Here is a 26,425-nt window from a genome sequence, read left to right as displayed (position 1 = left end):
TCCAAAAACATACAGTACAGACAAACATTAAGCGGCTGGCCAGCTGCCACTGTTCAAAGAATTCCCTCGGATCACGACGCCCCCTAGTGACAGAGGTAATAGTGTATTATTATTATTATTATTATTATTGAAAATGTGTGTGTGTGTGTATTATTATTATTATTATTATTGTTGTTGTTGTTATTGTTGTTGAGGATGATGAGCCAGAAAACGACGAGCCGGTGTATGTATCACCGTGTCTATTAACTTATTATTATTATTATTATTATTATTGTGTTGCTGTTATGTATCTGCCAACCAACCAACGTCTACAACCGCTTGTCCTGCCAATTTCTATTATTATTATTGTTGTTGTTGTTGTTGTTGATGATGATGATGATGAGTCAGAAAACGACGAGCCGGTGTGTGTATCACCGTGTCTATTATTATTATTATTATTATTATTATTATTATTATTATAGTGTTGCTATAATTATGTATCTGCCAACCAACCAACGTCTACAACCGCTTGTCCTGCCAATTCTTCTTCTTCTTCTTATTATTATTATTATTATTATTATTATTATTATTATTGTGTTGCTATAATTATGTATCTGCCAACCAACCAACGTCTACAACCGCTGTCCTGCCAATTCTTCTTCTTCTTCTTCTTATTATTATTATTATTATTATTATTATAATAGTTGATAGATTTGTACAAGGCGCCCTTTCAATAATTCGTCCATTCATTAGAACAGGGTATTGAATTGATTCCTACTGTATCCATCAGGGTGAGTCTCTTGTAACGCACATTCCTGTTTTTTGTACGCGCGCTCTTCGCTGCGTGAGCGAAGTGTCCCGGCGGTGGGTGCGCGCTCTCCTGCGCGAGGATGCTCAGGATCCCGCGCTTTCATTGCGACGCCGTGTTCGGACGGAGGGGAGGGACGGCGCGCGGACGGCGCGAGCGCGGGGGTCTCTCTCTGCTTCGTCCGCCTCCTCCGGCGACTGCGGTCTTCGTGCTGTACTTAAAATCACAGTTCCTTCGTGAAGGCGTCGTGCTGTTGGTAAGTGAAAGATTTTTCTGACATTTTTGATTTTTGTTTTTTATTTCAATGGATAAACCTGTGATGTACAGCCGTGTGCGCGAGGTGAGGAGCGCGCCGCCTCAGAGCGGGCTTTGCGTTCATCGCCGTCATTTCTCCGCATGTCGGTGGTCGTCACAGACTCAGAGCAGCCTGGACTCACTGCCTTCTTTATCACACACACACACACACACACACACCGGCTCATTGTTTTCCGGTTGCTCGTTCTTCAGCTTCGTTCGTCGCGTACATCTTCACACGCATACTTTGAAAAAATGAGAGTAATAAGATCCGCTCCTCATAAGCAATTCGCTGTTACTCCTCTCTGTGTGTCTCAGTATAACGGCTCTGCACACACAGCCTGAGACCAGATCATCTGGAAGATGCTGTAAATTCATCATGTTCTTTGGAATCGGGTTGCTATGAAATAACCGGGCTGTTTCCCATATGTATTGAGGCATAGTAAACATAGTAAACAAGGCTATGATGTAGCCTGCTCCTTTTCATTTGTCCTCTAAAGTTCTGAGTCCTTTTTTTTTTGACTGAGAATGGATCATTTATTTCTCTCTTTCAGATGTGTTGCGACATGGATTCATTGAGGACCCCTAAGGTGTTTTAACTCACCGAACAAGATGCATCCTCACCCTCTTTCCCCCTTGGCTGTGTGGGCAGATGAGATCCTTCGATAAAATACCTTTCCAGGAGTTGAGTCACTGAGGTAAGCGGAGTTACGCTGAACAAAGTCATGCTTACTAGATGTAAAGTCCGTGGAGTCTGGAACTGCTCCAGATTCCTTTCCGCCCTGGCTTCGCGTAGATGCCTTAACTCTACAGGACTGAGTCGTGTAACACATGTTTCTGTGATAATAGGAACTGGCCATTTTGCAAAGACCAGCAATCGTTCTCCCAGAAACTGGCCAGGAAACTGTGGTACTGGCAGACGTGCATTGTTTAGTTTACGAATGCCCTGATTGCAATGTTTTCTGCAACTCTGTGCTGTTCAGCCTTTCACTGTTGGAAAAGGAAAAATACAACTTTGAGCAGGCAGGCAGTACATTTTTTCTGGAGCTGTTTACCGCTTTCTGACTTGAGTGAGCCAGGCAGAATTCCCTGGTGGAGGAAACGTGCCCCCAGGTCCTCAGGGGTTAATTAGGGAGGTCTAGGTTGCCATGCTTTTGTTTATCCTGATGCGTGGGCGTAGTTTGCATATCAAAAATGGCATGGACCCATATTAGAAACAACTTGTGTGTTCTGTAAAAGATGGAGTGAAATGCTATGTCTGAGTCATATGAATGGTCCTTCACTTTCCTTCTTCGTCAGTTGTCTCACAACTTTCAGGGGTCTTTTGGGTTATTATCTTGCCAAAGAATGAAGGACTGTCTATTTAGCCATAATCCTGATGGAATGGTATGGCTCTGAAGTATGCTCTGATAGCCGATAGCCATGCTAGTTGAGTTTGTCATGGGCTTGTTAAAAATGACCAACTCGGTGACCAGCAAAGCACCCCAGACCATGACACTGCTGCCTCCATGCTGGACAGCTGGAAACCCACAGGCACAACTCATGCGCTTTCCCTCTCAGTGTTTTACCAATACTCTTGTGTTTCGGCCCAGATATGTAATATTTTGACTCATCGGTGTACAAGAACAACTGAACAAACAAGAACAAATTCTGGCCTAGGGAAGTCTGCTTTCATGCAGGTCTATTCAGACTATTGACTGATACTGCACACTTTTATAAAAGTGAGGAATATCCCAGCATGCAATAATCAATGAACCAAATGCTTTATGAGGTGTTGAAATATTTATTTTCTTAAACCTTTGGGTATTTTCATTTTTAAATTATTTCTCTAGGATCACATAAGCATCCTGAGTAGTCAAACTAAAAATTTCTTTGTTGCTGTAAGTACAGTCCAGATGGTCTTGATAAGTAAATAAGAAATGTGTTCTCGGAATGCCTCCATTGTGCTGTTTAACTGGTGCAGACAAAACAAGCAAAACCATCCCAGATGTGTTGTTTCTTTATGTATTTTTTCATTATTGTAGGTGTTGTATTTTGTTTTGTTTCAGCAGGCCTGTCCCTGGACACGCTAGAAGTCCCCCAGTGCTATGACTTTTGGTATAAGGGACAGTGATACTGGTGAGTGGTCTTACTGGTGCAGTTTTACTGACCTGTTTTTTTACATTTATTTATTTAGCAGATGCTTTTCTCCAAAGCGACTTCCGTTGAACTCTATGTAGTGTTATCAGCCCACACACCTTATTCACCAAGGTGACTTACACTGCTAGATACACTACTTACAATGGGTCACTCATCCATTCATCAGTGAAACACACTCTTTCTGTCACTCACACACTACGGGTGAACCGGAACAGCATGTCTTTGGACTGTGGGAGGAAACCAGAGCACCTGGAGGAAACCCATGCTGACATGAGGAGGGCATACAAACTTCACACAGACTGAGCAGGGATTGAACCCACATCCTCTCACACCACCAGGTGCTGTGAGTCTCCCTGTGCCACTGTGCTGCACATCTCTTCCTTTTATACAGAGGAGGTGATTGGGGACCCTGCACAGCCAGGGCTGCAGGGTTTGCAGGTTTTTTGTTGTGTCCTAGAGCTGACTTCATTAAAATTTGGAGAGAAAAAAAACATCAGATCTGTTATTTTTCCTTTCAAGTGACGTCTTAATCAGGTCTGGATCAACATGAAAACCAGCAGACTCCTGCGCCCTTGACTCTGTTTTGAAACCTCTGCTGTTCCTTTGCATAAAAAACAGGCAATTTATAATTGTTCTTTTTGTTAATGATCAGATGAGGCTTTTGTCTGTCCATCAATTCAGATATGGGAACAACATGGCAATGGTCTCTTTTAGTTCTACATCTACATTCACATGATCAATCAAAAGCTGGCATTTTTTGAACAATATGAATCATTGACAGGCCACAGCAACCTCAGATGCAGACCGTTATTGTAATGTCATTCTCTTGTGTCAAAATTTCACAGTGGCTTCCCAAGAGCAGCAATCTAAGGAAGTCTTGTTGCTTAGAAACCTGCATGCAATTGCTGTTCTCCAGAATGGGGCCTTGTTCTTACTGCTTTTCACCCTGCTCTCAAAAATAGACACTTAAAAGACCGGCGCTATCGCATATATCAAGCGTAAACGGAAAGGAGAATTTGAGCACCTTGTTTTACTGAATGAATGGCTTGCCTTCCACCGTGCAGGGTGCTGCCGTGCTGAGATAAAGGGGAGGGCTGACTGGCTGTCAGTTTCATTAGGCTTGTGTGTCTGCGTCTGTGCTTAGATGTTTCTGTGATGCAGAGTTTACTGTGTGCATGTGTTCCCTTTACACGCACAGACAGATTTTAAAGAGCAGGCTGGTGTGTCTACATATTTGTGTTATACGAGTGCGGGCCATAATAAGTGTTCTGATTGACAGTATGCATAGTTTAGGTGTTAGAGACGTCAGACTCTGTTGATGTATGTGCCAAGTCAGTGTGAACCTGTTTCCCTATGTGTGCTCATGTGTGGGTGTGTGTGTGTTTTTCACCATCTACCAACGAATGACACTTTTGTAGCTTTTCATACTATGGCGTGCTCTTCTCCATTTATTCATGCTTCAGCTACAAAGTGTCCCTATCTCTCGCCTTCCTCCCCCTGTGGAGAAGCACAAAGGCCTGGCACCAGCAGACCCGACTTCCCCCGTGTGTTACTGTGTTCGCTGGTGCAGCTCCGTGTGGAGGCGTCATATCAACCAGCAACTATCGACCAGGACTGGCTTGTCCTCCTTGCTTCTTGCAGCTGAGGTGTTTGAAAGTACCTTTGTTATCCATCCCTCTGAATGTGGCGCAGATTGGAAACAGGATCGGTGCATGGAAAGATTATGGGGTTGCTAATGTTAAAAAAAAACAAAAAATGTTCCAAGGCCATTTCTCTTTGGCTTTCAGTGTTAATTGGGTACATGGTATCATCTAGAGGGGGTGCGGTGGTGCAGTGGGTTGGACCACGGTCCTGCTTTCCGGTGGGTCTGGGGTTCGAGTCCCGCTTGGGGTGCCTTGCGACGGACTGGCGTCCCGTCCTGGGTGTGTCCCCTCCCCCTCCGGCCTTACACCCTGTGTTACCGGGTAGGCTCCGGTTCCCCGCGACCCCGTATGGGACAAGCGGTTCTGAAAATGTGTGTGTGTGTGTGTGTGTGTATCATCTAGCATCAACATTTTCAGTAGTAAACACTATACAAGCATTTGTGTATGAAAAGACTGAGATGAGCTAATTTACATGTACAGTATTCAGATAATTCTGTGCAGCACATAGTGTTACCTGATCATAATTGTATAGTGTATTACAAACTAGACGTGGGTTTCTTTCTGAACTGCTTTTGCTGTCTCCTGCTGTTGCCTAGGATACCGTCTATAAGTAAAGTACTAATAACTGATATTTTGCATATACTGTATATTGAAGTCATGAAAACACCAAAGCAAAATTATTTGGATCTCTGAGTTGCGGAGGAAGCAAATCCAAAGAAAACCTTCAGTTTCCCTTCTGACCGCTGCAGGGCTCAGATTAGTGTGTCATTCCACTTTATCTGTAGTTTATTCCATTCCTTCCAGGATCCTGCATCGCATGCGAAAGCGACGGTAGACAGGACCACGCAGTGGTTACCGGATCCACTCTTATCTCCCCAGACGTGCTGTCTGTTGAGTGCGTCTGCTTAAAATATCCAGCAAAATGTGCCTGTCATTGTTGTTTGTTTGATGAATAGGAACTATGTTAGATATCCACTGTTTGTTTATTTCTAATTATGTTTTTAATCATCTTGAAATTTGAACTGAAGGCCTGCCCTTGTTTTGCCTGTGGGATTCATACATTCCATGTTTATCACATTTTTAAATTCTATGCAGTAGATAAGCTTGTTTCCTACTGTCTCTATCTGTCTGTCTCTATCTAGGCAGTAAGCAGCATAATGGCTTATGTTGTGAAAGTGTAAATGTTACCAGTTGTTTGCAAGTTCCAGCCCCAGAAAGAGATTCTCTTGTAGGCCCTTTGGAAGAAGACTAAGTGATCTTATCACATCTTGTATCAGCAAATGTCAGATTAATGATGTAGTTGCCCAAATGGAGAGTTTTCCTCATGGGCACTTGCAGAATAAGAATGCTCTGCTGGAGTTTATTATTTTATGGTTTTTTTTGCATTCTGCATGATTTAATCAAAAATGTCTTACATAACATGCAACTTTACATGTTTAATGCAGTATCATTTTTTGTTACACTGCTCAGATGGGTTGTCCTTGTAAGAGCACCACAGCAAGTCCACATCTGGAACTGGTGCTACTGGAGGTGATCCATGCACCACAATGCCTATGTCAATTTAGTGTAATTTTAGTGTTTGGGTAGGAGCACACAGCTGTCTCATTGCTCATCAAGCCAGTGCAGATCTGACCAAGGCAGTGCTCCAGCTCTGACAGAGGAGCACAGAAGGCAAATGATTTTCTTCAACAGCCGAAGTGAAGACATCGGGGCGGTACTGGTGGTTCTTCAGTGCTCATGATGGAAATTTCCTCATTCCCAGCTTTCCCTCTATCCATGTGGTCAGCGGTGCTGGTTGACAGATGAGCAGGACCACTGGGGGCTGATGGAAGAGAGACAGACACCAGGAGGCAGACGACTTTGATTTGAACAACAGACGGATTGGCAGCAGTCATTTCAAAAGCTAGCAGTCTGGTGGCTGTGATTCAGAGTGTTAATCATTTTCAGTCATAGATAGAAAATTAAACGCCAACAGCAAGCAAACTGCAACAACTTGAGGCTTGAGGCTGAGATTCTGGCACGCAGTGAAGAAATGGTGCTAAAGTCCTGATCCATGAGCAAAGAAAGCCACAGCTGTTCTATTATTCTAGTTAAAATGTTTGAGAAAAATTGATCAGTATCGGTTGACGTGGATGAGGCTGGTAATGGGTCTTCTTGGAAGCAGGCTTCGAATTTGTCAGGCTTAAAGGATCTCGGTGTCGATCTTAAATGTTTCAGCTCAGCTTATCCTCTTAGGGTCACTGAGGACCTGTAGAGAGGTAAGGCTGGTCACATGCCATCTCCACATAGCAGTTTTTAGTGTCTGCGTGTGTGTTTGCACATTTCTGTGTGTATGTATGGTATGTGTGAGGATGCACGCACATATTGTTGTCTGTGTGTGTGAGACAGAGATGGGAAAGGCTCTTATTCAAGTTGCTGCCATGCCTGGTGCACTGACCACTTATAACTCACCTCCTTCAGGGTGCCTGTGCCAGTGGCAGGGATGGCCGAGAAGTGGCTGTGGAGGCTGCTGCCATGGAGAGGGGGTTGGATCCCTCGCAGGAAAGATGCAGGGCATGGTAAGACTGGCGGAGTGAGTCAGGGATGCAGTGTTTGTGTGGGTTGAGGGGTTAGGTGTGGGATTTTCTTTGTGTGTTGATATTTTGAAGGGATGTATAGAGGAAGCTGGGATTTGGGGCAAGTGTATATGTGTATCTGTGCGGTTAGCATGTCCAGTGCTAAGTTTGGAGGCTGGTGAATTAGTGCTGTAGTGTTAGTTGTCAAGGATGGAACGATGGAATCCAGTAGAGTGTTGGCTGCTGTCTTTCAAAATGCTAATCCTCTGTTGTGCGTGTGTCTGCGTCTGTTTATGTGTGTTTGTGTGTGTGATGGATGCGATTATATGAATAAGCGAGTTATCGTTCTGCGTAAAGGTTTGCTTTGCGCCCAGGTTATTAAGAACGGAACTGAGTGTGTGCGACACCCTACATGTGGACGTCAGCAGCTCCACAGCTTTTCAGAGCCCTAGTTCACTGTCCACAGTGCCTGGCTTCTTACCAGAGTCTCCAGGAAACTTCCCAGATGACTCAAAGTCAGCGGTCGCCAGCCTCCTCATTACAGCAGTGCTGCAGCATATCTGATATGATGGGGGGCTTTTATGGGAAATTCTGGGGGAGATTCCCTCAGTATCTGCACATTGCTCCAACTCAGTGTAGGAGGTGCCTCTCTTCCACCTGCTGATGTGTCTCAGCTGTATATAGTGACTTGTGTACCATCTCTTTGTCTTCCAGAGGAGGAACGCCATGTGAAAGCAAACAACCGTGAATACAATGACAGGTTTCTGTACGCGGTGAGTCCCCCTAAGTGCGTCTCCGTCTATCCAGCTGTCCACCTATTCATCTATCCACCTATCTGTCTCTCAGTTTCTCCATCCATTCATCTCCAGGGCTCATGCAGATGAAAATAGCTCCTGGTCTTGATGGCTTTGATGAATGACCTCTCTCCTTTAAGAGTATTCATTACTGCCAAAATACTGTCTCGAGGAGAGCTGTGGACAGTTTATTTCCACCTGGACTCATACATCATTTCAATGCCTGTCTGAGAGACGGTCATGCATTGCATGTTATATAAGTCTTTATAGAAATAGTTTGCTGCTTTAAACACTGTGTACAAAGCTATTCTGGATTTTCAGTGGTGTTTCTATGGTAATATAATTGCATCACTGCTGCACGGGTACCTGAAAGGCCCGTGCAGCTGATTGGATTGCTGTGAAAGTGCTTGTGTCCAAGTTTTGAAATACAGTGGCAATCAAAACAGTGTTGATTTAGGAAATTAAAATTAGACAGTTATTTTTTCTCTTTTGAAGTCCCAGGAGAGCCCATTTATCAGATTCGTAGGTGGGCAATTAGGATGAGATTCTCATTTGATTGTGAGCCGTTAGTTCAATGCCAGCTCATGAAAACTGAGCAAACAGACATCATTAAGTCTAATATGGTTGCAGAGATTTTAGGTTTCGCATAAAGTTTATGAAGGTTCACTTTGCCTTTGACTCAATAATGAGCCACGTGACCTACTGCTGCTGGCTTTAGTCCTACTGTGATCCATTGCAAAAATGCTGTTTGAAATCGTCAGGAATGCTGTAACTGCTTCATCCTGGTGTCAGGTTAGCCAAGGAGGACCCGGAACACCATTTTCAAAGTTTAATTTGTTCCCCAATACAGTTTGTTTCATAGAAGACCTATAATGCTTGCAGTGCCAGATTATCCATTAGGGCAACACACACTGGGCCAAAACTCTACAAAATTTCCCTGCAAAGGGAGAAAATCAAGGAAAAAGGATTTTAAAAAAAGACCGGGAGGCTGAAATGTAAGACAATTGACACTTCAAAATTACTCTCAGAAGATAATTGCAGAATTTCGAGGCATCTCCAAAGAAAGTTTCATTCATCAGCTTCTCCATCAGTCATCTGGTTTAGCATTAGAATAGTTTAAAGTGCATCATGACAATCAATGCTGTTCAGTTGGCGCTTACCCTTTTTTTGCACATTTTCTTTACAAACACCAAAATCTCACCTTTTAGTATAGAAACTCCAGCCCTGCTTCTTATTAACAGAAGATTGTATTTACCTGCAGTTCCACTTGTATCATGATAGTTCCTTATTGTTTTGCTTGTTTCAGGACAATCACATCAAAACCTCAAAGTACAACATCTTCACCTTCCTGCCCATTAACCTCTTTGAACAGTTCCAGCGGGTGGCCAATGCTTACTTCTTATTTCTGCTCATTTTGCAGGTGAGTCACTTTGACATGTTCTCGAACATCTCCTTGCTTTTTCTGGTTGTCTGATTGCTGCAGTGTGGCAGTTAGCCATGGTCTCTCTGGGAGTCCTGAAATTACTGCTGGGATTCAAGTGTTTTCAGGTTGTCAATAAACATATCTGCAAAAAACCTTGGTAACTACCTTTGATTCAAACACAGTGGCTGTATCACCAGAATTTTTTTTCTTCCGAGGGCTGTATTTGTCCTAGTAGATGCCTATGAAGATTGTAGAGGCAGGTGGACAGCTGGAACTTCCTGGGGGTATCTGTCTCAGACCTGTTGTCAGTCTAATCGTAGGTATCTTATCCTGCTTGTGTGGACAGCTCATCCCTCAGGTGTCGTCTCTCTCCTGGTTCACTACCATTGTGCCTCTGGCCCTTGTGCTGACCATCACGGCTGTGAAGGATGCTACTGATGACTACGTGAGTATAGCAAAAGCACTGGGTTTAGGGCCCAAAGTGGCATTGGTCTTGCCTGTCACTTGGCTTTATTGTCAGATAAAATTTCTTGGTTGCTCATAGACAAAAACCATTATCTGTCCTGCAGATGTTTCACAGTTTTACTCCCGTAATTGCTAAATGTGCTTCCAGGTACTGTGGTACTGTGCATCCAGGTATGGTTTTGTTAGGCCTGAGCAAGTTTAGTTCTAACAAAGATGAGCATTTACTAGAAAACTGAGAAAGAATTGTACAGTCCCTGAATAATGGAAATGGGGGTTGAATGTAACCGATGCTGTATTTTGTCAAGCTTTAATTTAATAAAGAATCATTTTTAATTTTGAAATGTTTTCAGTTTCTAATTTCTTTGACTTGGGGTTTGCAGTTCCGCCATAAAAGCGACCAGCAGGTCAACTCCCGCCAGTCTCAGGTGCTCCTCAGCGGCAGGTATGCACGTGGTGATGCACCTACATTTACGTTTACATTTATTCATTTAGCAGACGCTTTTCTCTAAGCGACGCACATCTCATAGAAAATACAACGTGTACATTACATTTGCAGAAAGAGACACTTAGATGCAGATGCATTATTCTTAAGTACAGTTAGTTTGTTACTTTCCACCATATGGAGCAATGTTCATCACATGAGTAGCTGCGTGAAAGTTTATCCATTATTCAACAGATATGATCTCTGAAGTTCTAGAGTATAAACATTTACACATTAAATAAACTTAAGAGATCATAGGAGAAATGAGTCCAGAAGACGTGAGTTTTAAGACCCTTCTGAAATGTAGAGAGATTCAGCAGTTCTGAGGGAGAGGAGGAGGTCGTTCCATGACATCGGAGCCAGAACCGAAAACCTTTGTGATTTTGCTTTTGGACCTTTTGGGTGTGGGACCACCAAGCCGGTAGAGGTGGAGGAGCATAGCGATTGGGTTTGGGTGTAGTAGATGATCACGTCATGTAGATATCTGGAAGCAGTTCCATTTATGCTTTTGTATGCCGTGATCAGAGTATTGAATTTGATCCACACAGATATAGGAAGCTGTAAGAACCCAATGCACCTCCCTGCATGTGCTCACCCTCCAGGACAAAAACTTCCTGTACCTTTAAAGTAAAAATTGTAAAATTGTCATCATGAGAGGGAACAGCAGACATACAAAGTTCGCCAAAGTAATGTATTTTGAAAGAATGATGTAGACCACTTTGCAACTTTTATCGGCAAATGTACTGGAAATGGGTCTGTCCTTTGATCTAAGGCACATACTGTCTCCGTATCTTCAGAGGCTTTCACAAGATGTGCTTTCTTGAGGAGAGATGCTGAATGTGGAGTTGTGCTCTTGTGGGTGGAATGGATGTTGAAAGGCCGTCTAAAAAGTAGGCGTTGCATGTTTTGGTCACTGCTGCTGACGTGGTCACACTCCATCTCAGGCTCCAGAGCGAGCAGTGGATGAACGTTCGCGTGGGAGACATCATCAAGCTGGAGAACAATCAGTTTGTTGCGGTGAGTAATAGTGGATGTTGCACATTCAGTCATGGAGGGACATGCTGCCTGTTTAATAGCTTAGAAAATATTTGTACACAAAGCGGCCTAGGTTGTTTACTGTTCTTTACATTTTATTGATTTAGAGCAAGGTTTCCATGGAAACTCGGGCTTCCTTTCTAATATCTCATTGCCCTCTGAGGGTGCTTGCCAGAGGACATGGAGGGGGTTCAGATAATCAGTCACTGTGAATGCTTCTGGTCGCAGGGAATCATAGCAGTTCTGGTGTTCGGTCTTCCACAGGCTGACCTTCTGCTGCTTTCCAGCAGCGAGCCTTACGGACTGAGCTACGTGGAGACGGCAGAACTTGATGGGTATGAAAACTGATAGGGAGGAGGAACCAAAGTGCTGACTTTCATTGAACTTTTTTGTAAAAAAAAAACTGCCATCACAGTAATACGGTGTAGACCTACTGAATTCTTTCATGACATAAAGACAGAAAGCCAGAAAACATTAAGGCTCTTTATTTTTGATGTTTGGCAGCAGTAAATGTGTTGGAATAAAGTACAGTATGAACATCAGTCAAAAAGAAGCTTTTTCTTACTTCTCAGTATTTATTGTCATTTCACTGCTAGACCTTTGGACTGGAGGATTAATAACTACCTTGATAAAAAGTGTTGATGTTCTCTGTATAACTGATTTCTAAGGATCTGATCTAATCTTGAATCTGATTCTTGCATTCGGACTTTTCTGGAAAGGGAAACCAACCTGAAGGTTCGCCAGGCTTTAACTGTGACATCGGAGCTGGGAGCCGACATTCACAAGTTGGCTGAGTTTGACGGTAGATCGTTTTATCAATCTGCAAGGAATTTCGGTTCAGGAATTTCTTTCTTAACGCTTCTTCGCTATTCATTAATGTGCCTCCATCACTGGGAAGGCCTGACTGTGACCACTGTCTAAGTCTTTGTTTCCGCCCATTCACAGGTGAGGTGGTCTGTGAGCCGCCCAACAACAAACTGGACCGTTTCACTGGCACTCTGCTGTGGAAGGATGGCAAGTTCCCTCTGGACAATGGAAAACTGCTGCTGAGAGGCTGCGTGCTGCGCAACACAGAGTGGTGCTTTGGCATGGTCATCTTCGCAGGTTAGTGGTCTCCTCAGTGTGGTGGGACAAGAGTTCCGATTGCTCATCACTGACTCGACTGTTCCCTCCACTCTTTTTTTTTCTGGAGGTGCTGTGTCAATGCAAACATACAGGTTTCATTCATTGGCACTGTCCTTTTATCATCACTCAGCTGGAAAGCCCTTGGGAATCCAGAACATCACTTACAAATGCAGCGTCAGATCTCTATGTCACTTTGCTATATATCGTTCAGCTGAACGTCTTAAGCAAATGAGATTTAAGGATGTTGCAAAGTTCTCAGAATATTTAAGTTATGTTGGTTGTTCATCTTCACTCGACTCTCATAAAGAAGCTGTTCCAGTGTTTCCCGTACTGCACTGTTTTTCTGGTCACTACCAGGTCTTGAGACAAAGCTAATGCAGAACTGTGGGAGAACAACATTCAAAAGAACAAGCATCGACAGGCTGATGAACACCTTGGTCCTCTGGGTGAGTTGGCTTGGTTGTTGTCCTGCTCCTGTTCTCACAATAAGGCGGATGAAGAAAAGCAGCATCATCAAAAAGTAAGATGCTTACAGTGCTGTAGGTCATAAGGATTTTATTACAGATGACTTTTTTATTTTCTATTGAAATTTTTGATATTGAAATGGAATTCCTAAATACATTAGTAAATGCAGTAAGGCAATATAAAACCGCCTGAAAGTCTGCTTTGTCTGGACAAGTGATTAGTGATGTTTCAGAGACAAAAGCTAAAGCATTTTTCTCAATTTTGCGCTCAGATCTTTGGCTTCCTGATGTGCATGGGCATTATTCTGGCGATCGGCAACTCCGTCTGGGAAAAAAGCGTGGGTGGAAACTTTCGGAAACTATACCTGCCGTGGGATGAGGTTCTGAGTGACGCCTTCTTCTCTGGATTCCTGACCTTCTGGTCATACATAATTATCCTCAACACGGTCGTCCCCATCTCACTTTATGTCAGGTAAAAAGGGCTCTGGGAAAACACGGTCTGTGACATGACACACTGAACTATCCTGAAATGCAGTTCACATCTCCCCCCTTCTTCTGATGTTGTGCCCTACGTTCCCGTAGCTCCCTGTTCTGTTTTCCAGTGTCATGTTGTATCACGCTGTGTTCGGCTGTGTTGTGTTCTTTCCCATGATGTCCTGTTACCCTATGGCGCCCTCATGCTCCTTTTCTTGATGCTGGGTTGGCAGCGTGGAAGTGATCCGGTTGGGCCACAGCTACTTCATCAACTGGGACCGGAGGATGTACCAAGCTCAGAGAGACACGCCAGCAGAGGCCCGCACCACCACGCTTAATGAAGAGCTGGGCCAGGTGGAGTACATCTTCTCCGACAAGACCGGCACCCTCACACAGAACATCATGGTCTTCAGCAAGTGCTCCATCAATGGAAAGATCTACGGTATGAGGCAGTGGCAGCAGACTCGACAGCTGCTGAACAGCAAAGGAACATTAAAGCATGCATACCCTCTCCAGTGGCCAGTTCTCGGGGAAACAATGTTATTGCACGCTGCAGCAAGCTGTGGATTTTCACTAATTAGGGTTCTATCTCTTCTGTTCCTTAAGGTGAGGTTTATGATGAGTTTGGCCATAAACTGGAAATCACTGAGGTAGGAGTTGGGTTTTAAGGGTGCATGCAGAATTACAGCTGATGTCATGCGGTTGTTACTGTTTCCCTCCCAACACCACACTCATTAATACTGCTGGATATTTAGTAGGTTTTTTTGGGTTAAGCATCTTTCAGAGAATGTTCTCCTGCAGCTTAGTCTTTGGAGCACAGCTGATAACCTGTTTTTCTAGGTCTAGTTCCTTTGCCACTGCTCAGCGCTGCTGTGTTTTGGTGTCTTGCGCCAAAGGCATGTTCCCCTGAAATTCATTATTAATTAATCTGGCAGTTTAAGTTTACAAGAGGAATATGTGGGAGTGATTTTAAGAGGAAGAAATGTGGGCTTTCCGGAGAAGCAGTTCATTTTTTTTGTGAGTTATATGCTGTTCATTTCCATTCCCATGATTTTAAAGATAAATTATATAGCTTTTATCAGTATGGGCAAAGTTATACCAGGTGACTGAGTTACACCGGTTGTGAAATCCAGAGATTCTGCAGACGCACCCAGAAGACTAATACCTAAGGTTCCAACTCTGATTCTGAAACATTTCAGTAGGCTTTTTTAGTTTTTCCAATCGTTTTGTCAAGTGGGACTTGCAGTTTTCCCATTTACATGTCACAATGTGTACTAAAACTCCTTCTTGGGGGTACAGTTGCAGTAACTTATGATCAGAAGTCCATTTCCTGAACCACTGTGCTACCTGCTGCTGAGGATATTTTATGTGTTTGTGTGTCTGGGCTGTAGAAAACCCCATGTGTGGATTTCTCATTCAACCCACTGAGAGACAGAAGGTTCCGTTTCCATGACCACAGTCTGTTGGAGGCCATGAAGCTGGACGAGACGGCGGTACGGGAGTTCTTTCGGCTGCTGGCGCTCTGCCACACTGTCATGCCTGAGGAGAAGATGGAAGGTGAGAGAGAGCGGGCCGCACCACTCAGCCCATGTCCACACCACAGGGGTCATGGTAGCCAGAAAGAACATGAAGCACCAAGCGCAGAGATTTTAAAAAAGCCAGAGTCCTCCAGGTGCCAGTAAATGTGTGTCTCTCTGTCCTGCATACCTGTGACCGTGGTGTTTGAATGTCAAAGCTGGGATGCGATTTCATCCTGTCAAGGACACAGTCTGGCTCTTAACATGATTTACTTTGTCGCAATGCAGAGTTGAACTTCAGTCAGAACTTCCCACTCATTCATTCACGAGCAAAATCAGCCAGAATGGAGAGGCTGTCAAGCAGTTATCGTCCTTCAGCCTCTTGCATTTCTCACCCTGTCAGGTGGTCGGAAGGATATAAATAAATAAAGTCTGTATCACAGCTATGTTGGCAGTGGTCTTATGTATGTTTTTTTCTGTTGAACAAGTTGGCTGTGATTATAGTGAGCAACGTGATGTCAGGAATCAGAGTGTATTTCACTCCAGCTTGACCCCCGTGTGGTCCTGTCACCCCAGGGGAGCTTGTGTACCAAGCGCAGTCCCCGGATGAGGGAGCACTGGTGACAGCTGCGCGGAACTTCGGCTTTGTGTTCCGAGCCCGAACCCCAGAGACCATCACGGTGTATGAGCTGGGAAAGGCTGTCACCTACCAGCTCCTCGCCATCTTGGACTTCAATAATGTGCGCAAGAGAATGAGCGTCATCGGTCAGTTGGATCGCTCTGCTTTCTGTACACGAACATGGAAATGAAACACCTTGCATTGAGAGAGAGTCTCCTTGTCAAACAGCTTTAGGATTTTAATCCACATTTTCTTGGGTTGGGTTTAAACACAATGTCCAGTTTCACTTCTAGACACACTTTTGCTTGCAGTGTGATATTCTGTATTGGTGAATGATGAAAGACTTTCATGCCTTTATCTTACGAGTGATGGAAATAACAGAATCCTGAATTTTGTGGTGACAAATGCCAGGGTGTCTGGTGTATTGTGGATTTCCATATGAAGCTACTCTTTGATATTTTAAAAGACAGTTTAAATTAATTCAGTTTCATCCAGGTTACTAAAATGGCAGGTTCGCCGTCATTACAGTTACATTTACGTTTATTCATTGAGCAGATGCTTTTCTTCAAAGTGATGTACATCTCGCAGAAAAATACAGAGTGCATTACATCAACAGGAAGAGGCTTGGATGCAGACGCATGATTCTCACATACAGTTAGTTTGTTACTTTCCACCATATGAACCAAACCAATGTACCAAGGAAAAAGAACAGTATTTAGCTCCCCATATGGCTCGGACAGTAAGCAGTTCAAGTCTTCTTCAGTCTTTCTGTGGTTTAGACCAGAGATTCAGCCTAGGGCTGCAAAGGTTGCAGGTTCAAATCCCATGTCTGGCTGTAGTTTCCTAGGGACTTACCCTAAATTGCTCAAGTAAAAAAAATTACCGTGCCGCATAAATGAGTAAATAATTGTAGGCAGATTAACACTGTAAGTCACTTTGGAAAAAAGCATCAGTTAAATGAATAAATGTAAATGTAGAATCAGACAGATCACCTGCTCAATGTAAGAAGCTCTATACCTGTGGAAGAGTACTGGCATCATTCCCTGTTGAGGAGTTTTGTTCATTTGTGCCAGAGCCCCTTGGCAGGGAAATGCAGTGATGTTTCCCACAGATTGCCAGCTGCCCACACCCTTGTCCTGTGCCATGTGACTTGTAGGGTATATGGAAGGCTGCTGACTTGGCAGAAACTGTAGCAGGGGAGTGTACACCCTGCTTTGTCGGGTTCGTATGGCTATGACCAGGTCTGCAGCCTCCTCAGGGTGAAATGCAACTGTAGACCAATTTGCTGAAAACAAGAAAAAAGGCAAAGTCATGCAAAATGCTTATGATAAAATTTGCTGAAGAAAGAAGTGATGCAGTATAAATAAATGATGACTGCACCTTTATGTGTTTATGGGTTTATGAGTGCACATGGATGTCCAAGGGCTCTGGGAATATTAGACAAACAACACTGAAAAATGTTCTGTCTCCTCTGTGAATCAGTGAGAAACCCTCAGGGCCGGGCCAGACTCTACTGCAAGGGTGCGGACACCATCCTCTTTGACAGACTGGAGCCTGCCAGCGAGGAACTGCTCTGCACCACCTCAGAACACCTCAACGTACGTGCCCTTTGCACCTTGCCGTTCTCTGCTATCTGCTGCGGATATGAGAGCCCAAGCACCAGTGACAGTCACCCAAAAGCCATGGTTAAAGGTGACAGTCATGCAAGAGAAAGGAAATTATTATAAATGCTTGTTACCTCATATTTAAAAAAATATAAATACTTAAAAAAAACACGATATACATTATTTTATACGTCTAAACATTGAATGCGTTGATTTCTGAAAAAGTGCACGTGCAAGGAGTGCAAGTCCTTAAAATGACGCACTCTTGTTTCTGTCCTTCATGCATCACCGCTGACAATGCCAGACTGTCCAGGTTCTTGACCCTCAGAGCGCATGCAAGTGTATGAAGGGTTCGAAAACTGTTAGCACTCGTAAATCCCAATTGGAATACACTGTGGCCCCTGATGTGTGCATTTATGTATAAGTGGGTAATCCATCATGTCTTTCACAAGTCAGAGTTTAATAACACTGCAAATGATGCTTTCAGTGCTGTCTAGGGAACTTTTGGGTGTTTTACACAAATCACACCCTACTTATTAAAGAAGTGGGTATATCACGTAATGTCTGGTAATTGTAATGTGGACGGATGTTATGGATCAATTTGTGATTTTTAAATTAGGAATACATTAGCATTTTTACTGCGCAAATAATGGTTATGTCTTCTTGGCGGTGTCAGGAGTTTGCCGGGGAAGGGCTGCGGACGCTGGCATTGGCCTACAGGGACCTGGATGAGGACTTCTTTCAGGGATGGATGCAGAGGCTCCGGGAAGCCTGTAGTTTAGTGGAAAAAAGGGAGGACCTCTTGGCTTCACTGTATGAGGAGATGGAGCGGGAGATGACGGTGAGAAATCAGGCTGTGATGCATGCATTTAGCAGCTAGAGAATTCCTGACAGATGTCAGACTGTCCTTTTCTCTCCATGCTGCCCGTGCCCCATACAGCTGTTAGGGGCCACAGCTATAGAGGACAAACTGGAGCAGGGAGTGGCCGAAACCATCGCCTGTCTGACTCTGGCCAGTATTAAGATCTGGGTCCTGACGGGAGACAAGATGGGTAGGTAACCCTCCGTACACAGACACACACAGAGTTGACACTGACTGGCCCCCAGGCCCCCACAGTGGGACCTTAACTCTCACGTAAGAAGACATGTGAGTGGAACTTGTGTCTGTCATGTTTGTGCCATACAGAGACGGCCATCAACATCGCCTACTCCTGCAACATGCTGCGGGACGACATGAACGAGGTGTTTGTCATCTCGGGTCACAGCGTTCTGGAGGTGCAGCAGCAGCTGAAGTAAGCCTGGTTTGGACTGAGGCCACCGATTACCCCACCATCTCTGAACCTTTAGTCACAATTCATCATCCCTCATTTTTCTACAGCATAGCAGTTACAGGGGTCAAGTTGTCTTCACCACAGTAATATACTGTATCAGCCTCAAACCCCCCCCATCATGGACTCTGTTATTTTTCAGTGGGTAATGCCGTTGAAAGAAACCTCTGGATTTCACCTGCATGCCTGCCGTACCGCAGAGGCTTGTTGTCCCGGTTTTCTCTCTCCCGTAATGAAGTAATGCTTGAGGTCCTAAGATGGGACAGAGCAGATCTCAATGAGGTGTTCAACTGCAAACATGAAAATGCTTAAAAAAAAAAGTTAAACTTTGCTTACACTTAGCTACAGCTACTCTCTTAAGGTCAAATTCCAATAAAAATGACTGTCTAATGTTTTTTCACCTACATCAGCTAAAGGTTGTAATTTTAACATGTTCTGCGTACTTATGTCACCAAGTTACTTGGGCCTGTTCTCAGTGTGTGAAAGGGTTTCAGTGTTTGGCAGCATGGCGCTGGGGCTCCATTGTTGTTAATGGCTCTTTGAGGTGCCTCTGTTAAAAACAGGTATCTACCGCATCAGCGGAATCCACTGGTTTTAAATAATTGAACGCAGACAAATCTAGTGAACAGACAACATTATTGCTTATAATGATTGGGTCTTAAACGTAAAAGGCTGAGCAGATGACAAAGTGCGCGGATGTGCTGAGCTCCGTGTTTTCATTCTGTTTCAGAAGTGCCAAGGAGCAAATTCTTGGGTCAAACCGGGAGCCCTCAGTCAGCGACTGTGCAGATACGGAAAAGTCAGACGCAAAGCTCGACTCTGTATTTGAAGAAGCCATCAGCGTGGAATATGCTTTGGTCATAAATGGGCACAGTTTGGTAATGTGCAATAGACCAACTTCATATGTCCTTGGGCACTGCTACACTTGGATGTGTAAATCTGTGTGTGTGTGTGTGTGTGTGGTCTCATTATCACAGCTCATGGTCTTGCTGTCTTCCCCAGGGACAGTGTTTCAGTGCTCTCAGAACTGGCATGGGAGGACCTTCATCATGTACTTAGTTTACACTTACATTACATTTATTTATTTAGCAGACGCTTTTCTCCAAAGTGACTCCAGTGCACCTCTATGTAGTGCATTTTACACTGTTAGAATGGGGTACATTTGGGCTGCTATTTAATATGATTCTGACTGCACTGTAGGAGACACTGTTAAGGAGGGTTTGTTACAGAGTTAGGTGTCAGTGCATTGTCAGCTTCTCAGAGAGGCTATGATGTCCCCAAGATTCATTTTTGCAGGGGGACAGTAATACTCATAGTTGTTGGAACAGGGGAAGGAGGAGGATCCGAACTGCCTGCCGTCTGGTCCTGACTGCTGTGTGGTCCTGTCCTTACAGGCACATGCCCTGGAAGCAGACTTGGAGGGGCTGCTCCTGGACACAGCCTGTCTGTGCAGAACAGTCATCTGCTGTCGGGTCACGCCTCTCCAGAAGGCCCAGGTGGTGGAACTGGTGAAGAGGCGCAGGAGAGCCGTCACATTGGCCATCGGAGATGGTGCCAATGACGTCAGCATGATTAAGAGTAAGCCTGCAGCACAGCAGACATCCTCTGTGCAGTGTCTCTTCGTTCCCTGACTGCTAGTTGCTGAGCGGATGTTGGAACATGGCAGCGAGGAGCAGATGTGTTGTTTGTGTAGGATTCTATCACCAGCCTGTGGTCCTCTGCCCAGGCTTATCCATCTGGACACTCCATTGTAAGGAAATGAAGAAGTTGCTCAGTCTAACTATCACAGCCACAGCCTGAGATGTGTCATAACATGCAGTGATTTTTATGCTTTATTTCCTGTTAGTGTCTATAGCTTATTGAAACTGTTTATATCCCACTGAAATATTATTGGCATTTGTTATTTTCTTGTGTAGCTGCTTATTGTCTCTTCTACTACGTCCACTCCTCCTACAGCGGCGCACATTGGTGTGGGCATTAGCGGGCAGGAGGGCATGCAGGCAGTGCTGGCCTCAGACTACTCCTTCGCTCAGTTCCGCCACCTGCAGCGCCTCCTACTGGTGCACGGCCGCTGGTCCTACTTCCGCATGTGCAACTTCCTGTGCTACTTCTTTTACAAGAACTTTGCCTTCACACTGGTCCACTTCTGGTTTGGCTTCTTTTGTGGCTTCTCTGCCCAGGTGAGACAGGATGAGTGGTGTGATTCAGCTGACTAGAAAATTCTGTACAATTTTTCAGTAAATGTCATTTTACGAATAAATTAACTTGTTCACTGCCAGTGAACTTGTTAAACTAATTATTTTTTGCAACTTCCATAGTACTACAGTCGCAGTGTAATTTCATTAAAAGTTTAGTTGACTGTAAAATGTGTTTTTTTTCAAGTACAAAACAAGAATTACATCCTTAACGCAACAATAATAATAATAATAATAATAATAATAGTAATAATAATAATAAAGGTTTAACTGATTTTATACATTGAGATTTACTAGATTTGACCCACGTACTTGAGTGTTCTTACTGGAACAATTCAGGCTAAACATCTGGATCAAGGGTACCGCATTTACATTACATTTACATTATTTGTTTAGCAGACGCTTTTCTCCAAAGTGACGCACATCTCGGAGAACAGAAGTAGCAGAGACTGGTATAGAGGATATAGCATTTACATTTGCTGGGAAAAAGTACATGAAAAAGAAGCGACAAATGGCCCTCACCGGTGTAATAAAACACATTATAATAAGACAGAACTTTAATGGCCAAGTACTTTGTGTGTGTGTGTTGTGTGTGTGTGTGTGTGTGTGTGTGTGTGTGTGTGTGTGTGTACTTTTGCATGTACAAGTAATTTGAGGTTGTGTGTTCACATCGACTCATGAAAGAGAAGAGCAGAAACTACAGACATTACACAAGGTTAAAGAAATAAACTAACAGAGTAGTAATGGATAATTTATGGCAATTCTCTCTGCAGACAGTATATGACCAGTGGTTTATTACCCTCTTCAATATAGTCTACACCTCTCTGCCTGTCCTCGCTATGGGGCTCTTTGACCAGGTAAGGCATTATTATTGTTATTATTCTGGACTCAGCTCGCTATGTGTGTGGTGCGCCGGTGGTTCTGTCATGTATCTTTTGTCCTTGTTTACATCATTAATTCAGTGATCATTTGAAGGGAAGTACAGTCAACTCCAGAACTGATTGCAAATAACAAATTGGAAATGGAGAACAATTAAGAACATTATTTCAAGGACACCAGTTTGTTTGCTTTTATTTGCAAATATTCTTTAGGGGTGCCAATTTTGAAACCCATGTCTTGTAGAAAAATTTGCACTGCTCCAAATTATGCACTTATGCACATCATTGTGCAAATTATGCACAGTTATGCAAAATTGCACAAAGAGAATTACGTCTGGAAAAAAATGTGAATGCGTGGTATTGTTGACTCTTTCCTTTCCATTAAGGACGTGAATGAGAAGAACAGCATTCGATTCCCCAAGCTGTATGAACCCGGGCAGTTGAACCTGTTGTTCAACAAGCGCCAGTTCTTCCTCTGCTCTCTCCAGGGGGCCTACACCTCCTTTACACTATTTTTCATTCCCTATGGGGCACTCTACCATGGCGTTAGGGATGATGGCGCCAATGTCACCGACCAGCAGTCTTTTGCGGTCACCATAGCTACATCACTGGTGATTGTAGCAAGTGTTCAGGTGCGACTCTCCAGCCTCCACCTCCACCTGTGTTAGTGAGCAAGGGCAATGTTTGCCGTAACTTTTCTTCATTAATCTGTTGTAATAACATAGTTTTTTCAGTTTGCCAATATAATGTGCCTTAAGTGTGTAAATCAAAATGTCAACTTACCTTGGTTTGGCCAGCTTCCCCCTCTCAGCCATGCAATGCACACGCAACCAGGCTCTACAAATGTCACGACTTGGCTTGGCTTCTGCTTCAGCCGTCAGGACAAATGCGTCACTGGAGTCGCAAGAGGAGTTAAAGCTTTTGAATTTGCGTTAAGTTTGTTATTTTGATTTGCTTTCAGATTGGACTCGACACAAACTACTGGACAGCCATCAATCACTTCTATATCTGGGGCAGCCTGGCTGTCTACTTCTCGATACTGTTCGCTATGCACAGCAATGGCATCTTTGGTATATTCCCCAGTCAGTTCCCTTTTATTGGTGAGTCTGCATTAATATTGCAAGATGTCTTTGACCTCATTGATGGCATTATAAATGGTTAAGTGTTAATGTAATGATGGGCTTTGTGTGAAACAGCTGTCAGACTGGATTTGTGTATCAGCCACGTGAAACAGCGATTGCGCAATAGCACTGATGACTAGACAAGCTTAGCAAGGCATATAGAGTTCACACTTACTCATTTAGCAGGTGCTTGTCTCCAGAACAACTCGCTATTATTTACCCATTTATATGGCTGGGTCATTTTAACTGTAGCAATGTGGCGTAAGTACCTTGTTAAAAGTCACTGCAGCACTAGGTGAGATTCAAACCTGAGACCTTCAAATCTGAAGTAAGTAGTTGTAACTACTGTGCTACCACCTGGCCAATCTGTTTGTGTGTATGTGGATGAAGTTTGTAACCCTGGATTGTGGTATTAATTTAGTCGGGGAAAATGCAAACTCCTTTTCAACGGAATGACTTTCGTGGCCTTGCAGGTACAGCCCGAAGCTCGCTGTCCCAGCCAGTCGTATGGCTGGTGATCCTGCTCACCACAGTGGTGTGTGTCGCGCCAGTGCTGGTCGTCCGCTTCTTGAGGGCAGACCTCTACCCCACGCAGACTGACAAGGTGAAGTGTGTCACCTCAGGGGTCTGTGAGGCGTGTCCAAATGGATGATGAAGCCTTTCATGTTAATTAAAACTTGACATTGTCAGGGAGACAGTTACACTGAGACTGTCTTGTACATTAATAGAGGATAATGACTAATGTTCCATGCATTTTATATTTTACATAACGTATATTGCAGCCAGTGGGTTGGACCACGGTCCTGCTTTCCGGTGGGTCTGGGGTTCGAGTCCCGCTTGGGGTGCCTTGCGACGGACTGGCGTCCCGTCCTGGGTGTGTTCCCTCCCCCTCTGGCCTTACGCCCTGTGTTACCGGGTAGGCTCCGGTTCCCCGTGACCCCGTATGGGACAAGCGGTTCTGAAAGTGTGTGTGTGTATATTGCAGCCAGTTGTCAGTACATCGTCACATCTGAGTGTTTTTAACCACTTCCTACTGGTTTCACAGTTGCCTTGCATCTGATTCCCTAGGTGCGCCGCTGGCAGCTGGCCAGCAGGAGGCAGCATCCACACGAGCAGGGCTTGAGGCGCGTGCGCAGGACTAGCTCCCGCCGTTCCGCCTATGCTTTTGCCCATCAGGAGGGCTACGGAGAGCTGATCACCTCAGGCAGGAACATGAGATTCACTGGCCCCGCCCCTGAATCTGGACTTGGCTCCACCTCTGACCCAGGCCCACACACCTGGAAGATGCACAGCAGCAGCAGCTGGATAGAGAACCTCCTGAAGAAGAGAGGTTTGACAACAGGCAGCAGCCCCAAGTGTCGCCCTGACAACAGCACGGAGAGATGGCACACCGAGGGCATCCCGGGTGACCAGCACACAGACTGACAGATGGCAAACACAGTAAAGTAAAAAAGGGCAGAAAGGCGCAGTGACAGTAAAGTAACAAAGTAGAAAGGCACAGATGACACGGTAAAATAAGGTAAAAAGGCACAGATTACACAGTAAAGTAATGAAAAGGGCAAAAACAACGCAGTGAATGAATACAGAGAAAAGGCACAGAAAACACAGTTATAAGGGAGAATGGCACAGACGAAGCAGTGCACAGATAACGCGGTAAAGTAATAAAGGGAAAAGGCACAAACAACACAGGTATTACTGTAACAAAACTGGTATTGTAAGCACAGTGAACCGACTAACTGAATGCTCATTGCACTGCACTGATCCTTGACTGCCTCATCCAAAGGCCACTAGTTGGTGTTGTTTTAGTTACTTTTCTTTTTATTTTTTTTTTTAATGACAGAATTTTTTAGCTGTTTCATTTAGTCTGTAGGGTACTTTGAGACCTGGTTTTTTTTTTCTGTTTTCACGCTGATGGGTCAGTGAACTGTAAATTAGGTGTGCAGACACAGCGCTCAGCAGAGCAGCTGAGACACTTGGAGAAGAACAGACACCTGGTGCCCACAGGGTGAGACAGTACAGAGTTGCAACATTGCAGTCAGCACAACAGACCACAGCATCACCCCCCACATTGCAGGAGATTGCAGCACCGACACAGCACATACGGAACAAGCGCGTAGCAAGAGCAGTATCGTCCCCTGCTGACCGTCCCTGGCAGTGACTGAATGGTACAAACACAGAGAAACTACCGTCTGTCTCCGCCCGCACCATTTGCCTCTCCTGCTTTACTACAGTGGTCGGTTTAATGTTACAGAAGATATTACACACATTCATGTGCACATGCAAATAATGATTTATGCTAAGGAACACGTCACATACTGTCAGGCTATGTTTAACTTTTTAATCCCTACCAGTGAACCTTATTGACATGGATTTTGGTTATTTCCTCACACCTCACACAATCAGTTCAAATTTGTTGCCATTTTCATTGCATACTGTATGTGATTGCACATTCTCTGTATATTGTGACATTGCAAATTCAGTTATTTTGAAATATGAATAACATCTCAGACGATGTTACAGATGCGAAATGTGAACCGTTGTATAAATTAACAGCTCGCAATAACAGCTGGCATGTGGACCCATTCTTTCCTCAATGGAGGGAAATGTGCCTTTTTTGTTTGTCTCCGAATGGGAAAAGTGTAGAAATATTAGAGCAACGGCTTTCTGAAACAGGCCCCTGTCAGAGCCAGCATGCCCGGCCTGCGTTGTACTACCGACCTCACCACACAGACGAATGTCAAACAACTCCTTCTTGTGTCTTTAATAAGGATAGTGTCATCCAAGGTTTTTGTCACACAGTATGCTTGGTATCTCCACATAATTCATACCGTCCATATTTTTTAGGTACAGCCAGTATAATATTTTCGCATTCATAGTCAAGCCTTAAGAATGAAATAAAATCTTCTGGAGATGATCACATGGTGGACTTTTACATGTAACATGTTGAAGCACAACAGCAAGTGTACAGTATTTGCAAAGTGTGCGCTATAAATATTGTTTCTTTGCGAACAGATCATTTATTGTATCTATACAGTATGCATGCATTTTTAAATGGCAAAATATCAACAATATTTCTTTACTGGAGCAAATATCCTGTCTTTTCCCTTTTCTCACAATCTTGCATCCTCTCTTGGCGATTGGATCTTTGTGTGCGTTTGTGTATGACTGTGTGTGTCTGTCTGTTTATTTACAAGCCAAATGTCTGTATAAATGTACTTTCAAAGGTGGAATAATCTTTATCTGTGAGACAACTTTCAGTGTAAAATAGCTGTTCATCGGAACCACACCGCTGTATTCTTACAGGCATATTTGACTACTAGAGGGCGACATGTTTCTGCTCAAACACTTTTTGTGGAAGTTATCATATATTGTTGATGAGGAACTGTGTTTGCATATGGGTAAATAATTTGCCGGGTCTGCTTTTCATGCAAACATTTTAATATGTAGACATTTTGATGTCTTAAGTTCCACAGCAGCACGAATC

The 26,425-nt window shown here is 44.0% G+C and overlaps 1 protein-coding gene across 4 annotated transcripts; it reads left to right on the top strand.

Moving 5' to 3' along the window:
* The first annotated feature begins 905 nt into the window (after positions 1 to 905).
* On the top strand, positions 906 to 26,047 carry atp8b4 (ATPase phospholipid transporting 8B4). Of its 4 annotated transcripts, none has more exons than XM_018765139.2 (30): positions 906 to 1,043; positions 1,636 to 1,779; positions 3,133 to 3,199; positions 7,324 to 7,421; positions 8,133 to 8,191; positions 9,519 to 9,632; positions 9,982 to 10,080; positions 10,481 to 10,542; positions 11,526 to 11,598; positions 11,881 to 11,951; positions 12,336 to 12,418; positions 12,562 to 12,720; positions 13,099 to 13,187; positions 13,478 to 13,677; positions 13,913 to 14,121; positions 14,286 to 14,329; positions 15,071 to 15,236; positions 15,773 to 15,961; positions 17,298 to 17,413; positions 18,096 to 18,260; positions 18,360 to 18,471; positions 18,606 to 18,711; positions 19,478 to 19,625; positions 20,142 to 20,325; positions 20,704 to 20,927; positions 21,716 to 21,799; positions 22,207 to 22,452; positions 22,782 to 22,920; positions 23,415 to 23,545; positions 24,010 to 26,047. In XM_018765139.2, exons 4-30 carry the CDS (start codon positions 7,346 to 7,348, stop codon positions 24,364 to 24,366), a joined length of 3,705 nt encoding a protein of 1,234 aa, XP_018620655.1. In that variant the 5' UTR covers positions 906 to 1,043; positions 1,636 to 1,779; positions 3,133 to 3,199; positions 7,324 to 7,345; the 3' UTR covers positions 24,367 to 26,047. The 4 variants fall into 4 exon arrangements, with proteins under 4 accessions (XP_018620655.1, XP_018620654.1, XP_018620656.1 ...); XM_018765138.2 differs by having other exon boundaries at positions 3,130 to 3,199; XM_018765140.2 differs by having other exon boundaries at positions 3,106 to 3,199.
* Positions 26,048 to 26,425: the final 378 nt, after the last annotated feature.

This window comes from Scleropages formosus, chromosome 7, assembly GCF_900964775.1.
Source record: "Scleropages formosus chromosome 7, fSclFor1.1, whole genome shotgun sequence".
Taxonomy (NCBI): Eukaryota; Metazoa; Chordata; class Actinopteri; order Osteoglossiformes; family Osteoglossidae; genus Scleropages; species Scleropages formosus.
The sequence above is the reverse complement of the archived record's forward strand: the minus strand, read 5'-3'. Positions and strand labels throughout refer to the sequence as shown.

Excerpts from the sequence above, each read along its gene's own strand:
- atp8b4 (XM_018765139.2), top strand. The coding sequence starts at position 7,346 with ATGGCCGAGAAGTGGCTGTGGAGGCTGCTGCCATGGAGAGGGGGTTGG. Across the intron at positions 7,422-8,132 it reads CAGGAAAGATGCAGGGCATG|AGGAGGAACGCCATGTGAAA; the intron begins GTAAGACTGGCG and ends TTTGTCTTCCAG. Across the intron at positions 18,472-18,605 it reads CCTGACGGGAGACAAGATGG|AGACGGCCATCAACATCGCC; the intron begins GTAGGTAACCCT and ends TGTGCCATACAG.